A 14040-nucleotide genomic window follows, 5' to 3' on the forward strand; every position below is an offset into this window, starting at 1 on the left:
TAACTGTGATATGGCTAAATAAAGCACATGTTTAAAATAGCACAGGCATGATAAAACCAAATGTGTGCGTGTGTGTGTGTTGAATAGGAAGGATTCTCTTTGCCAACTATTGTTAATTAGGTCATTGTTCATTTATATTCTGTTTTGATTTACCATTTGAATAATCCGTACCAGTATATTAATTTTTTTTGGTGTTTGCTCTTTGCAAGGATCAGAGAGGATCCATGAGGAGCATTCCTCAGCATGCAGCAGACAGTGATGTTTGGGTTCCTGAATACCTCACGCCATCTTGGGTCATTTTGCCCAATGATCAGGCTATCCTAGTAATAATACAGCCAGGAGAGACGTCCCTGGAAGCCTTGGAATCAGTGTGCAAGGTGAACACTCAAGCATACATGTACACACATTCACATACTTTAAGGTCAGCACTGGCCTGAGGGTATAACTTCAAAGGTATCATATATACCCCTTCTTTTTTATCTGCATTGTCTCTCTACTTCTAAACAATCATACTGTATGTAGCTCATAAACCTGTCATATTTTAACTAAAACTTCATTTAAACTATAATAACCAGATATAACTATCAGAATAACACACAATATATTCCTTGTGGATGAAACCCTTTTAAGTATGAATGATATAGCGCAAAATAAAATTTAGTCAGCATAATGCATCTAATCCATCAAGAAGTGTAAATACCTCTTTTTTTGACTGTAATGAGTATTTCCTGAATATGAAGGTAAGTATTATCCACTAGTTACACTATACGCTACATGACAGACTGCCAGAGGCAACGCTGTGTAAATATCATTGTACAGGTTGCAATGGGTGTTTAAATTGTTACCTACACTACATTCTTTTAGGTATTTTTCACTGGGTTGCTTTTCGAAAACAGGTTTCGAATGTTATGGGCTGTAATTATCATAAAGATGCCAACTCTCACATTCCAGTACATTTGCCCAAACCAGGAATACACTCTTACTGCCTAAGTGCTGTTATAGAGCGTAATCCCAATTATCCGGAATAGGTTATTGTGAATAAATTAAGGCAAATCAGAGATCAGAGAACCTAACCCTAAATAATACGTAAAGCGTTTAAAAAAAAAAAAAAAAAAAAAGGGAACTTTTAGGTAAAGCATGTGTGATGTAAAAATTCACAATAGTCAATACTTACCTTCACTTTTTAAGCTGATAATTTGCTGAATGGTTGTTTGCATTTTTGATATACAAATTCTGCTTTTTTTCCACATGTACAGTACATCACATCTTTAAAAGATGAGGTGATGCTGTGGAAATAGAATTTTAAATAAGTCATATTGTGACGCTGGTATTCAGACCTATTCAATCCTAAAAATCTCTCTCTCTCTCTCTCTCTCTCTCTCTCTCTCTCTCTCTCAAATAACGTAATGAAATACAGTGTGGGACTTTTTCCCCTGGTTTTATACGTAATGAGTTTATGATATAAAGAGGCAGAAATTTCTGAATATTAAAATCAGGGAAAAACAGTTTAACGATTAACTAGGGATTTAACGATATCTAGGGAATGTGGAAGGTGGCTTAGTGGTTAGCACTGTCGTCGTGCACTTTCAGGGTGCAAGCAATCTGTGTGCATGGAGTTTGCATGTTCTTCCTGTGCCTCCCACAGTCCAAAGACACGCAGATGTGGCTAATTGGCATTGCCAAATTGCCTGTAGTGGGTGTATGTGTGTAAGAGTGTTGAATGGAATTCCTACCAGGGTTGTAAAATGGGAATAAATACAATGTTAATCACCCTTGGCCTCCACAGTACCTAGTTGGACTACAGAGGTTCCTAGATGGATGAAGGGTGCTTAGAGATATTTGTTTATATCAAGTTCCAATGGTTTAGAATGGTGATCTTTTTGTAGAGCCTTTCTCCTCCTAATGGTTGCTTTATAATGTTTAAAAGCACCCAGTGCTTCATGATGACTTTTGCTACATCAGTTTTGCTCCATTATGTATGACCACATCAATCATAATGTGGATGCCAATCATGTATTTGTTTTCTCTTTACTCTTCCAAGGCCAACAGTCTGGATCGCTCCAAGCACTATCTTCGGCTGAAGTTTCTAATCGACAATCAAGTGCAATTTTATGTCCCTAAGCCTGAGGAGGAACTCTGGGACCTGGTGAGTTGTTACAACATTAATCATGGACTGAATATTGATGCTAGAGGCCCTACTATTATTTTCTAAAATCCATGCTTTTCTATTAGAGAGTTCTATTGAGACCTCAGTATGGTGTTTCAAAGGAGGAAATCTATTAAAAATATTTGCCACAATTAAACCCTGGCAGCCTCGGTCAATTCCCTTAATAAATATGAAAGCATAATATATTTGCACACAGAGATATGAAGGTCATTTTAACCTTGGATGTGGCAAAAATATTTGCATTCACACTATTGCACAAACACCAGCAACTGATGACGGTTTGGTTCTGTTGCAAATATAGTTTGTGTTTGTTTTAATGCAAACGAAGACTCTACCAAAGAATGCCAGTAATGTTATAATAAAGAGCTCAGTATAGCAGTAAAAATAAAACATTTATCTGTCTCCCTTATCTACCATTTATCTATTTACATAAAACTATTAGAAGTCATAATGGATTTTTTCCTTGCTTGAGGAAACAATTTGCTGTTCTTTTCCCTATGTGGTTAGCTAAAGAGGTGTCGAGGGTGTTTGATTTCATAAGGATGTGATGTTTTTGTATGTTATATTAAAAAATAAATGAAAATTACCATCGTACAGAAATCCAGATCATAGTTTTTTCCCTAACAAATTCATACCTCTCTTGTAGCTTTACAAAGAAATTGAAATTTGTTCCAAAACAACCAGAGTTATCCAGTTTGACAGAAATGAATCCTGCACCATTGGCTATGGTAAGACATTAATTCACATTGCGGTCTGATTTAGTGAACATCATAACTGTATTAATGAATGTAATGTAGTCTATTTATCATTTTGGATAATTTTCTCCCCCATCTGTCTACTTCATAGGGTTTTCCGTAGTTGTGGTGGATGAGGATGGCACGCAGCAGCTCCATATTACAAATGTAAAAGCAGGAGGCATGGCCTTCACTAAAGGTGAGATCAGGGGTGATGATCTTAAGTCAGGCATCTTATGAGTGCTGTCAAAAAAATTATCCTAAACTGTAAGTTTTTTGGTTCCCGGTGGATCATTTATACTTTTGGAAAATATCCAGGAACTTAAGAGAAAATAAATGAGAAATTCATGGTGACAAATCAGCACCCAGACATGACCAGATATCCAGGAAATTTTGACTTTGTCACTACTACATATTCCTTTGTCTTAAAAAAAGCTACCATCTTTTATAAAACTGCATTAGAATAACCTATTTCTGGTGGCTATCTAACATCAAAACAATCAGCATAGAGTCAGCCCAACAAAACATTATCTCTAAACCAAGGGTTTCTGTATCCACGTGCCTTCCTGTAACCTACATACACACACACACACACACACACACACACACACTCACACCATACAGGCAAATCAGAGACGCCAAAAAGTCCTTAATGCATGTTTTTGGACTATAGATGGAAAACAGACTACCAAAAGTAAACCAACCAAGCGACCATGCAAACTCCATGCACAGAGACTGCAGACAAGATTTTTTTAAACCCCATTCCTAGAGGTGTGAAGCATCAGTCCTAACCACTAAGCCACCATGTCACCAGACTTGGATTAAACCTCATTTAGTTGATAAATTAAAAAGGTTTCTAAGGACCTATACCAAGGTATACATGAAGTTTGTATTAATAAATAATAAACAATATAATGATGGATTGGGAGTTCCACTCCTATAACTAAACGAATACCAGATCCACTTTAAGAACCAGTACGGTCTAATAAGACGTAAAAGCTTTTCATAAATATACAATTGTTAAATACAATGTATGAGATAGTCAGTTTAATAGTTTAATACGGTCAATAGTTTAATAGGTTGTATTAACTCTCCTTTAAATGGACCTTAATGTTTTATAAGTATAAATAAAATACTAACGTTACTTTGAAAGGTTTTATCTTTTCCTGGTAATTGCAGTAGACTTATTTTAACCTCACCTGGTATGTTCTAATAAAGTGCTTTTCCCTGGCCTCTTTGCTGACACATGGCTGAGGGAATATCAAACTATTTAAAAACCACGGACTGACCCGAATCTCCACTCAGCTGGAGGAAATGTGTTTTAAAAGCTTTCACATGTGACTGGATCAGCGAGTTAAACCAATTCTATGCTAGCAAATGTCATCTCCGTGTCATGCATACTGACCAGAAAAAAAAAATGCTGGTGCTGATGAAATCAAGAGGTCAGTGAAAATGTTAGGTTTCAGGACTTTTTCTGCCATGATATTTACAGTAATATCTCTTGAGGCAGATGAACTGAGACAGGATTTCTGGTTCTATTAAAACCAATACAAACAAACAAAAGGGCTTGATAATATTCAGATAATATTCAGAAACATGAGTCAATGAGTCTAGTTTATGCTAAGCATAAACTAGACAATACTAGTTTAAAACAGTAATCATGAGTGTCATTAGTAATAAGGTGACTGGGATTAAGAATAGGTGTTTGACTAAAGGCCATGTGACAACAGAGTCACACACAATTCTACTGTATATTCAGGCTTCTTTATATAAAAGATGTGCATGTGTGTGGGTAAGGCTTTAATTGGCACTAGTTAGCCTGATCACCCAGCCATTCATTAGTATTAGAGTAGCAAAATTCTTCTGCCTGGACTCTATAAGTAACCAGGCCAATCACCACAAGGCCAAGTAGACGATATTTGTCACTGGAGTACAAAGCCTGTCTGTGAAGCTTGTGGCCTAAACTCAAACTATACTGAAAATGAAATTAAAGCCACATGCAGTATGAGACGTATAAGCATGGAAGATATAGCACTGTTTCATGTTGCCCGGAGGTTGTGCTTTTAAGTCAGTCCAGTTTGGACACAATGGCATTCCTTTTTCCATGACATCATAATTTTATTAATCCAATGGTTTGCTTTACAGTACATCCAAATGGGTCACACTTTATGCTATGCCTGTAGTGTGCATGCATGCATGCTTGCAATGTCTGTATGTGAAAGGCGACTCAAAAATTATCACCTACAAAAAAAAGGCTAGCTAAATTAGATAATTTTTATTGTATTGTACTTAGATTAATGTCACTGAGCAACCAATTCTCACCGAGCATCCTTTATGTCACTGGGTCCCGCTTCCCCTTGTTATGCTTATATAAGAATCAGGTAAATGGCCTTGCCCAGTTGAAACCAGACTCAGGTGGTCGGCTTCTGGTTTTGTGATTGGAGGGTCGGAGGTTTAAGCTTAGCTTTCAATTATTATGCAAACATTGTCTGGTGGCCATTTTTGATTAAATCCTGACATCTTGACACATTGGCAATTATAAAACACTTTCTCACACTTTTACATAAGTGAACACATGACCTAGAGTATCTCATGGCCAGTCTTAAATGTAAGTAGTAATGATTGAAAGTATGTCATTCATTAATAAATTTTAACTAGTGTTTAAAAATTATGAAGAATACAACACTGTTGGAAAATAATAACTTTGGGGTGGTAACAGATCTTTTTTATTAAATCAGGCACATTACTCTACCTACCTTGTGTAACCTCATCCCCAGCTCCAGGCTGCATTGTTGAATGTCTTTGAGTTGGACATGAGCATCAATAAACAATTAGAGTGGCAGTCATGTGCTACTGTTATGTGGTGGTGTAATTATCCATATCAGATGCCAACTGGGCAGCTCTTATGCTGCTAATTGATAATCATGAGAATGGAAATAAGCTGGATGGTGTAGCAGCGGCAACTATTTGTTTTTTACTGTTTAAAGAATGTATTAAAACATAAAAAAATTTGAAGCAGGAAGAATACAAAACAAAACAGGTGATTTTTCAACTTAATCTAGTATGTACAGTATGTATTTCCCATGAAAACATATGCTATACATCTTTTTAACTGTTAGCAATTCCTTCGTAGTTTCTAAATGTCAGTTTTTCTACAGGTCTGAAAGCTGGCGATGAGATCCTGAAGCTGAATGATAAAGAGGCAAGTGTGTTGGAGCTGTCAGACCTTAATGCAGCATTTGCTCAGCCTTCTCTCACACTCACTGTCAGTGCTGTACCCTCGTCTGAGCCATACCAGCGATGTCCCTTACTTCCCCGCCGCTCCAACGCACAACACAATCTTTGCACAGACATCTTCTCCCAGAGCCAAGGTACAATTATTAACCCACTATAAACACAATTAAAATTGCCTTTTGGTAAAGATGGTGTTTTGGATACCTTACCATCACAACCAGGCAGACAGTTGCTTTCCTAATTCTTAAATGTATTATTTACTTAGTTCACTAATTAATTTTAATTCCATAAATAAAACTGCATTTTTTTTTACAGCTGCCAATTACAGTATGGTATAAAATAAAAAGAGCTTAAAAATAATCAATTAATTCAATGTATTATTATTATTATTATTATTATGAATAATGATAATAATAAAATATAATAATAATAATAATAATATTACTATTATTATGAATAATAATAATAATAATAATAATAATAATAATACATTCTAAATTTAATAAATACCACTAGACAAAGATGATTAAAATACAAAAAGTTAAATGATTAAAGAGTTGTAAAAGATGGCCAGTATATAAGTATTGTTATTACACTTAATGCTGTTGAAGGTTTTGAGCCACCCCTCAGTGCTTCATACTACATTTTGTAGAATAAATTAAAGAAATTCCAAAAAAGTATTTCGTCTCACTCACTCACTCATCGTCTACTGTATATCGCTTATTTCTGTATACAGGAGGGGGGCAGCAAGGGGGGCCTAAAGCATATCCCAGGAGACTTAGGGCATGGGGTGGGGGGGGGGGGGTATATAATAATATCAAGAGATTTAACTGAAAAGGGTGGTTGAATTTTTCGAAATAAATATACGATAACTTTTCGAAATAAATATACGATAACTTTTCAAGTATGCAATTACCAATTCAAATTGCATTTGCTTAAAAAAATTATGAACCTTTGGAGGGAAATCCTACACATAAACAATTTGATCTCTTTCCACTTTCTCCACTGTTCTCCTTACCTTGCTTTGATCTCCTACTCCCTCTAGAGGACATTCTGGATGAGGCCTCTGGAATTCTGCTTGAAGGCCCGGATACAGAAGACGTAGAAGAATGTGACCTTTTACCTGTGGAGGATCCAGTGCATGTGTCAGTGGCGGAGCTGGAAACTGACTCTGAACACAAGGTAAGACAGAGGCGTTATGAGATGAAGCTTCGAAACACAGGCCTCAGAGTGACCTGTGCACCTATAAATTAAATCATTAAACAGGGATCAGTGTGTTTCAGATCAGATGTTAGTATGGTGGATAAGATGTGTTGCATAAGTTTGAACAACTAACAGCACAATACAGGAACACAACATATCAAGTTATGTCTATGGTTCCTAAAATTACCGGGATCAAATCCATTGGAGCAATAATTCACACAAACACTGAAGTTATTTGATGCTGTCCCTGTGGATGGACACACACACACACACACAAACACGCACACACACACACACACACACACACACACACACACACACACGCACACACATATACACCCGCCTATATTTGTTTGGGGCTTTATTTCACTTGAACTGCATGTAGGGTTGCCAGGTTCAACATAAAATATATAGTACATGAACTGTTTTTAAACAACATTTCTGATTTTATTAAAATCATCTCTGGCTAGTTTAAAGATTTTGAGGTGCAGTTGTGTTTGTGGTGGGAATTTTACTAAAGCCAGGCAACCCTCCAGTCTCCACAAGCTGATTTCCAAAGCTTGGTATGAATGTAAAAAAAAAACATGAATAATCCATCTAATGTTCATATTTTATGCATCTGTATTCATTTAGGACAACTCATCTGTTCAGTGTACATATTATATTCATATTTGTATAACGTTGCAGTGGGTGCATGCGAACATAGAGCTGTGCTTCACTGTGTCCCTGACTTCAGCACGTCTCCATGTTGACTGCAGGGCCTGTGGTTTAGCTTTCATTTGTCTAGCTACAGCCTTTGCTTTTCTATTAGCTCATTGACTAAGGCACAATGAAGCCAGCTCCTGTTTCACATCATAAGTGACACCTTTTTCTTATTTGGGCACAGGTTATCCTGCAGTGAACAATTGTTCCAACCATTGCTGGTAATATTTCTGTAAGGTTTAACTTACACGACGCACATTATCTGGCATACAGTATACTGAGCTCATGGGTATCACTGCATAGGAGTCTTTGGTTGTGTATAAACCCATTGTATAGTGTTTTGTTTTGTCATGCATTCTCAAAGATCACATTTGCTTTATAGGCAGCATCAGGAGGATGGGATTGCTCACACATGGGTGTGCAGTGAACTGTAATAACGATGCATTACTGTTATATCCTGTAGAAGTCAGACAGGTCATGGGCAATTTTTTTCTTAGGCTTTGTCTATTTTATCTTAGGGGTCATCACATCAGATCATTTAATCTGGATGACCTTCCTTTTGTAACTCTCCTATTTGCCTTTTTTTTTTTGGAACTTCATGCATTGGCTGAGTTGTATGGGGTGTAAGGTTAAGGGTCTTGCCCAAGAACTCAACAGGGGTGACCCAGCGGTAGCTGGGCGCAAACTTCAGACCCTCTGATCAGCAACCCACCACGCCTGACCACCTCCAACTCGCTCACGCACACATACAGTATACATACATACATACATACATACATACATACATACATACATACACTACTGCTTAAAAGTTTGGAATCACTTGCAATTTTTTTTGTTTTTCAAAGAAAACACACTTTCATTCGTAAATTCACAAACAATTTTATTCAGGAACCCTAGGAAGTATGGGCTGAAATCTCATCAGATTATCTTGAAAAATTGACAGCTATAATGTCTGGCAGGTTGTAATTGCTGCAAAATGTGTTTTTTTTATGAAGGAGAAGAAGAACACATTCATCATTTCCTTAATTTTTTTTATTTCTAACTTGTTCTTTTGCTATATTTTCTATTCAGACTAATTTCATGTGTGTTTTCTTAAAAAACAATCTAAGCGATCTAAAAAGCAATCCTAAACTTTTAAATGGTAGCGTATATACATCCACATGCCTGTGGTGCCCAAACGCCAGCCCGTCAGGACTGATTCTACAGAAAAGACAAATTGCTAAAAAAAAAGCAAAAAAAAAAGCCAATGCTGCCCACAGCACATCCTGTATAGGGCTTAGCAGGCAAGAAGTTCAAGGTTGATCCGGGCTCCAAATTCCACAGATCTCAATCTGACCAAGCAATCATGGGATGTGCTGGACAAACAAGTCCGATCCATGTAGGCCCCACCTCCACCCCCACAACCCACATCACCCAAAAGATCCACCACCGAAATCCTGGTGCCAGACACCCGAGGACACTCCCAAGGGTCTTGTGGAGTTATCTATGTACAGGGAGATAGAGCTGCCCAGGCAGCACCAGAGGAACTTACACAATACTTGGCATAAGGTTTTGTATTAGAACATTACAGCTGATCCGCACATACGTGTGTGTGGGTGTTTTCTGGACCCTTTTCATTTAAATAAAATAACAAAAGAAAAATAGGATTTCATTTTTTACAATTATTACTGTAAAGCCAAAACGGATCCTATTTGTTTCCACTGTTGGTCTCATTCTAATCAAGATGAACCAGCCCCACTCATTGCATTTGCCTGATGAGTGTGTCAGTACAGAGGCCACGCTACATTCTCCACGCTTGTCATTTTGATTTTCCATTGCTGCAGTCAAAACCAATTACTACTGATTCCCATTTCCTCCAGATAATCAGTGCTTCAGAGATCACATTATGGTATTAAATCTGATATAATGCCCTGTACATTCACTTATCTCACAGAAAGAGATAATAAAGTAATGTTTACATGCTTGATTTAGCTTTTTTGTCTGTTTACTGTTCCGCACGGTTAAATTTTGCACTCTAGGGATGTAAATAAATACACAAAAGTTGGATCCTGGTTTGTCTTTTTAAATCATCACCATTCTTATTCTCTTTACTATTTATGTATCTCTGGTTCTGCCATCATAATGACCGTAGAGGAGAAACAAACAATCTTCATTTCTCTGGTCTGTGAGCTGACACACCATCTGCTACTGAGCCTCGTGTTTAGCCCCAATAACTCATGCACGGAATTGCTATGCCATCTGTGTGTGTGTGTGTGTGTGCGTGCCTTTTCTCCTTTTTGACTTAAGAAGTATCATTACACCAGTAATTAGCTTGTATAATGCACTGGACAACAACAACCAGAAATCCTGAAATTTAAAAAAACAGATTAATTTATCTGTTAATTAATCTGTAAAATTTTTTTTTTTTTTTTTTTTTAGAATTTTCTCAAAAATAAAAACAGCAGCACAATTGGCTCAGTGTAAATATTATTATTATTATTATTATTATTATACATTATTATACATTATTTATTAGCCTACGTGAATCAAACTGTGAACACAGGTTTTTTCCACCTCCTACTGAAGGTAATTGATGTACTCCTGCAAGCCATCACAGCGTCTCTCGTTTCTCTCACCTGGTCCCTCTCCAGAGTGAAGAGTCTGTAATTAGACCTCATTTTCCCTCTTCATACAGCTCTGATTGAAGCTACGGCTCCTTTTATATAATCAAATGAACATCTTTAACAGCTATTCATCTCTTTTCAAGTAAGACTTTTGGCCAGCCATGCTTTATGCACTCGGCCCCTTTAAATCACACTGATGCCCGTCATCCTGATTTTTTTTTTCCTAAAAAAGTGGAAAAAAAAAGAAAGGAAAGAGGACACCTTTTTTAAATTAGCCCTTCATCCCAATTGCTCGATTGCAATTCAGATTGCTTTGTGCTGATAAATTGAAGCAGGTGCCGGAGGAAACAGGCAGCTTAGCACACAAAGAAGAGAAGGACTTCATTAGTTTTCTCACTAAATAATGCCTGCGTGCATTTTTTTTTATCCTCTGATGAGATGATAAGGGCCATCATTAAAGTTCCAGACCAATTAAATACAACACAAAGATGGGGGAAAACAAAGATAGGTTTGATAAGGTCAAGTCAATTTCACATCTATCACTTTTGATTTCCAGCCTCATATCAGCGGTGTTTATTTATTTTATTTTTTTGCAAAAAGATTTGTTAATCATGAACAGTGGCACAGCCAAAAAAGATGAATTATATTAAATTTCACCATGTCTCATACCTAAAATGTGTGAATTAAATTACTAGTTTGTCGCACTCACACATTTTTGGTGGATGACCGACATGTATAGTCAGCTACGACATAAATTTATTAATTATATTATATTAATTATATTATATATTCATTATATTATATATTCATTATTTTACGCTTCCATAAAGCGCTGTACCTACTGTATGTAACAGACCACATCTATTCCTCATCAGTAAACATCTACTACTTCATCAGCTTTCATCATGACATCACCCTTTCTCAGTGTGGGTTTAACTGGCAGTCAACCACAACTGGAAAAAGAAAACGCCTGATACTTGTTCCCTTTCTCACTATAGCAGCAGACGGTCAATAATTTGTGATCATTTAATGTCTGGGGAGGTTAAAGTGAGGAGGATACATTTTAAGAACATGATGTCAATCAACGCTGATTGTGTGTGGTCCTTGCATATCTTGCAAAGTGTGTGTGTGTTTGTTTTCCTTTTGGTTTTTATCAGGTTTTTTTTTACATGTCCATCATTCTGCATTGTTTTAGTCATATAGGGTTTTTACGTGGGAGTGGGTGATAAGAGGACATCCCTGCTTTCTAGGGAAGTGTTTGCCTTCCTGTCCCATGAGTCACTTTTCCCTGATAAGTCGAGTCTTCTTTAAGTCTTTGGCCGTATATGTGTGTGTGTGTTTGTGTGTGTGTAAGTGAGGAGGTGGGAACTTGGGAATATAAAACTACACCTACACAACCGTGTCCTAGCTCAGATTACTTTGGCAGTGCACGACTGTGTGAACAGGTTTGGACTCGCGTCTCTCTTGATCTCATACTTTTGACTACTCCCTTTTTTTAATTCTTTCTTTTCATTTGCGTGTTTGCCTTGAGATCAGATCATTGCTGGTACTACGTGCATGGATGGAGGTATGGCTTAAATTCATTTTAATGCATTTTAATACTTTCATTAGTTTTGGCAACGGTATTGATTTTTATTGATTTATTGTTTTGTTTTCTTACATTTTGCAGTTCAGGTGTCATTTTACAAGTGCTTTAAATTCTATGTTTTATGCAAAGGTATTTGCTGTTTTGTTGTTTTGTGCAGCACTGCAGTGAGGATCTCTGGATTTTAGTGCCGTTTGTTGAGAGTTCTCACTTCTCTATGTTGAAGTCCTTGTTAATCTTCTGCATTTGTGCCCCACATACACACACCCACAGATCTACCTTTACTTGGTCATATTTATCTCATAACTCTTTTGAAAAGGCAGTACTTGAGCATGTCATGACCCACAACATACAGCAATTACTGGAGTTTGTTCACACATATTCTTTAGAGAGAGAGAAAAAAAAGTCAGACTGAATCAATAGGTATCACACGGTCGCACGCTGTCAGCGATCTCTAGCTGTTGATCGTATTGTTGGTGGTGAAAGTAGTATTATTGGTGTTTATCCGCACTAAGCTGTACATTGCTGGGCAAGTGGGGACGAGTGACACGCCACTGCTGAGCCTCTCCTGCCTTTTACCCCTCCCCTCCTGTCTTTCTCATCCTGCTGCAGATGGGATTATTATTGTTATTATTCTCTCTCTCTTTCTTCTTCTCTCCTGCTCTCTCTCTCTCTTTCTCTCTCTGTTGAACGCAGCCACTTTTGCCATCTACTCAGAGAACAGACCAGTCAAAGTGAGAGAGGAAGGGACGCAGGGAGGAAAGGGTTTGGCTGATAAAATACTGAACTAAACAAGAGAGCAGCGTTTCTGGTCTCTTCAGTGCAGTGAGTCTTGTTTGCATGCCTGCGCAGCTCAAGGCGAAGCTGGGTTTGCTCCTTCTTTTCAGGGTCGTTCTGTCGTGGCCCCCATATTAAAGGTTTCGATGAGCATGTCTGTGCTTTGGAGGAACAGGAGCTCCAAGCGTTCCTCTGAGTCTATGTATGACATGCTGCAGCTGGTAAGCCAACCTGTGTGTGTGTGTGTGTGTGTGTGTGTGTGTGGTGTGTGTGTGTGTGTGTGTGTGTGTGTGTGTGTGTGCGTACATGATTGAATGTGTGTTTGTGATATGGGGCATGATACGTAATCACTCATGCAGAGTGTATGCCTGGTTAATTCAGACTTTTCTCTTTACATGTTTGTGTGTTTCTTAGTTTTGATCTTTATCTCAGAGTAAAATTAATAATCACTTAGTTCAGAAAGATCTCTCAGCCCTTTTGTCAGCTATTTCTCCGCTCTTACTCGTCGTTCGTTGGCTGTCTGAGCAGTTTAGAGAAGACAGTGATGGGCTGTCAGTCTGTCTCTGTGTGTTAGAGGAGAGGCCACACTGCTGGCAGCCACATCTGCCCTTTCCTCCTGCTGTCCTCATGGATCGGTTCCAGCTCTGCTGATAGTTGGGATGGGTAACTGCTCATGGCTTTGATAGGGCCTGACTATTGCGTCATATCCTAGATATTTCATAAATTGGTGTAATAAATCTTCATTTCATGTGTGGATATTAGGCTGCACGGATGAGAGAGTAATTACAAAATACTGTATTGGACTTTGCATTCTAAATTGTGTTATATGTTTTATCATAACATCAGTGCTGTATTGTGTGATGTTTATGGAATTAGAATCTTGTGTGTTTTACATGACAGTGGTAAATGTTAATTATGTGACATTTAATATGTTAATGGTACAATTAAATCCGTATGACATTTTGTCAGTATGCCAGATTACATATAACCCTTTACATACACATACACACACACACACACACACACACACAC

General features: G+C 37.6%; 1 protein-coding gene across 4 annotated transcripts in view; it reads left to right on the top strand.

The window, feature by feature from the left end:
* The window catches only part of tiam1a (TIAM Rac1 associated GEF 1a), a 53956-nt gene that overhangs the window by 29825 nt on the left and 10091 nt on the right, over positions 1-14040 (top strand). Inside the window, exons 10-15 of one of the 4 annotated variants that reach the window (XM_053516108.1) lie at positions 210-377; positions 2042-2146; positions 2814-2895; positions 3014-3100; positions 6060-6272; positions 7181-7317. In XM_053516108.1, coding sequence (XP_053372083.1) covers positions 210-377; positions 2042-2146; positions 2814-2895; positions 3014-3100; positions 6060-6272; positions 7181-7317 — 792 coding nt within the window. Of the gene's footprint in view, positions 1-209; positions 378-2041; positions 2147-2813; positions 2896-3013; positions 3101-6059; positions 6273-7180; positions 7318-12007; positions 12092-12182; positions 12214-12975; positions 13230-14040 lie in introns of those variants that run through there. The other 3 variants (XM_053516109.1, XM_053516111.1, XM_053516110.1) reach the window with 3 other exon arrangements.

This window comes from Clarias gariepinus, chromosome 17 (assembly GCF_024256425.1).
Source record: "Clarias gariepinus isolate MV-2021 ecotype Netherlands chromosome 17, CGAR_prim_01v2, whole genome shotgun sequence".
Taxonomy (NCBI): domain Eukaryota; kingdom Metazoa; phylum Chordata; class Actinopteri; order Siluriformes; family Clariidae; genus Clarias; species Clarias gariepinus.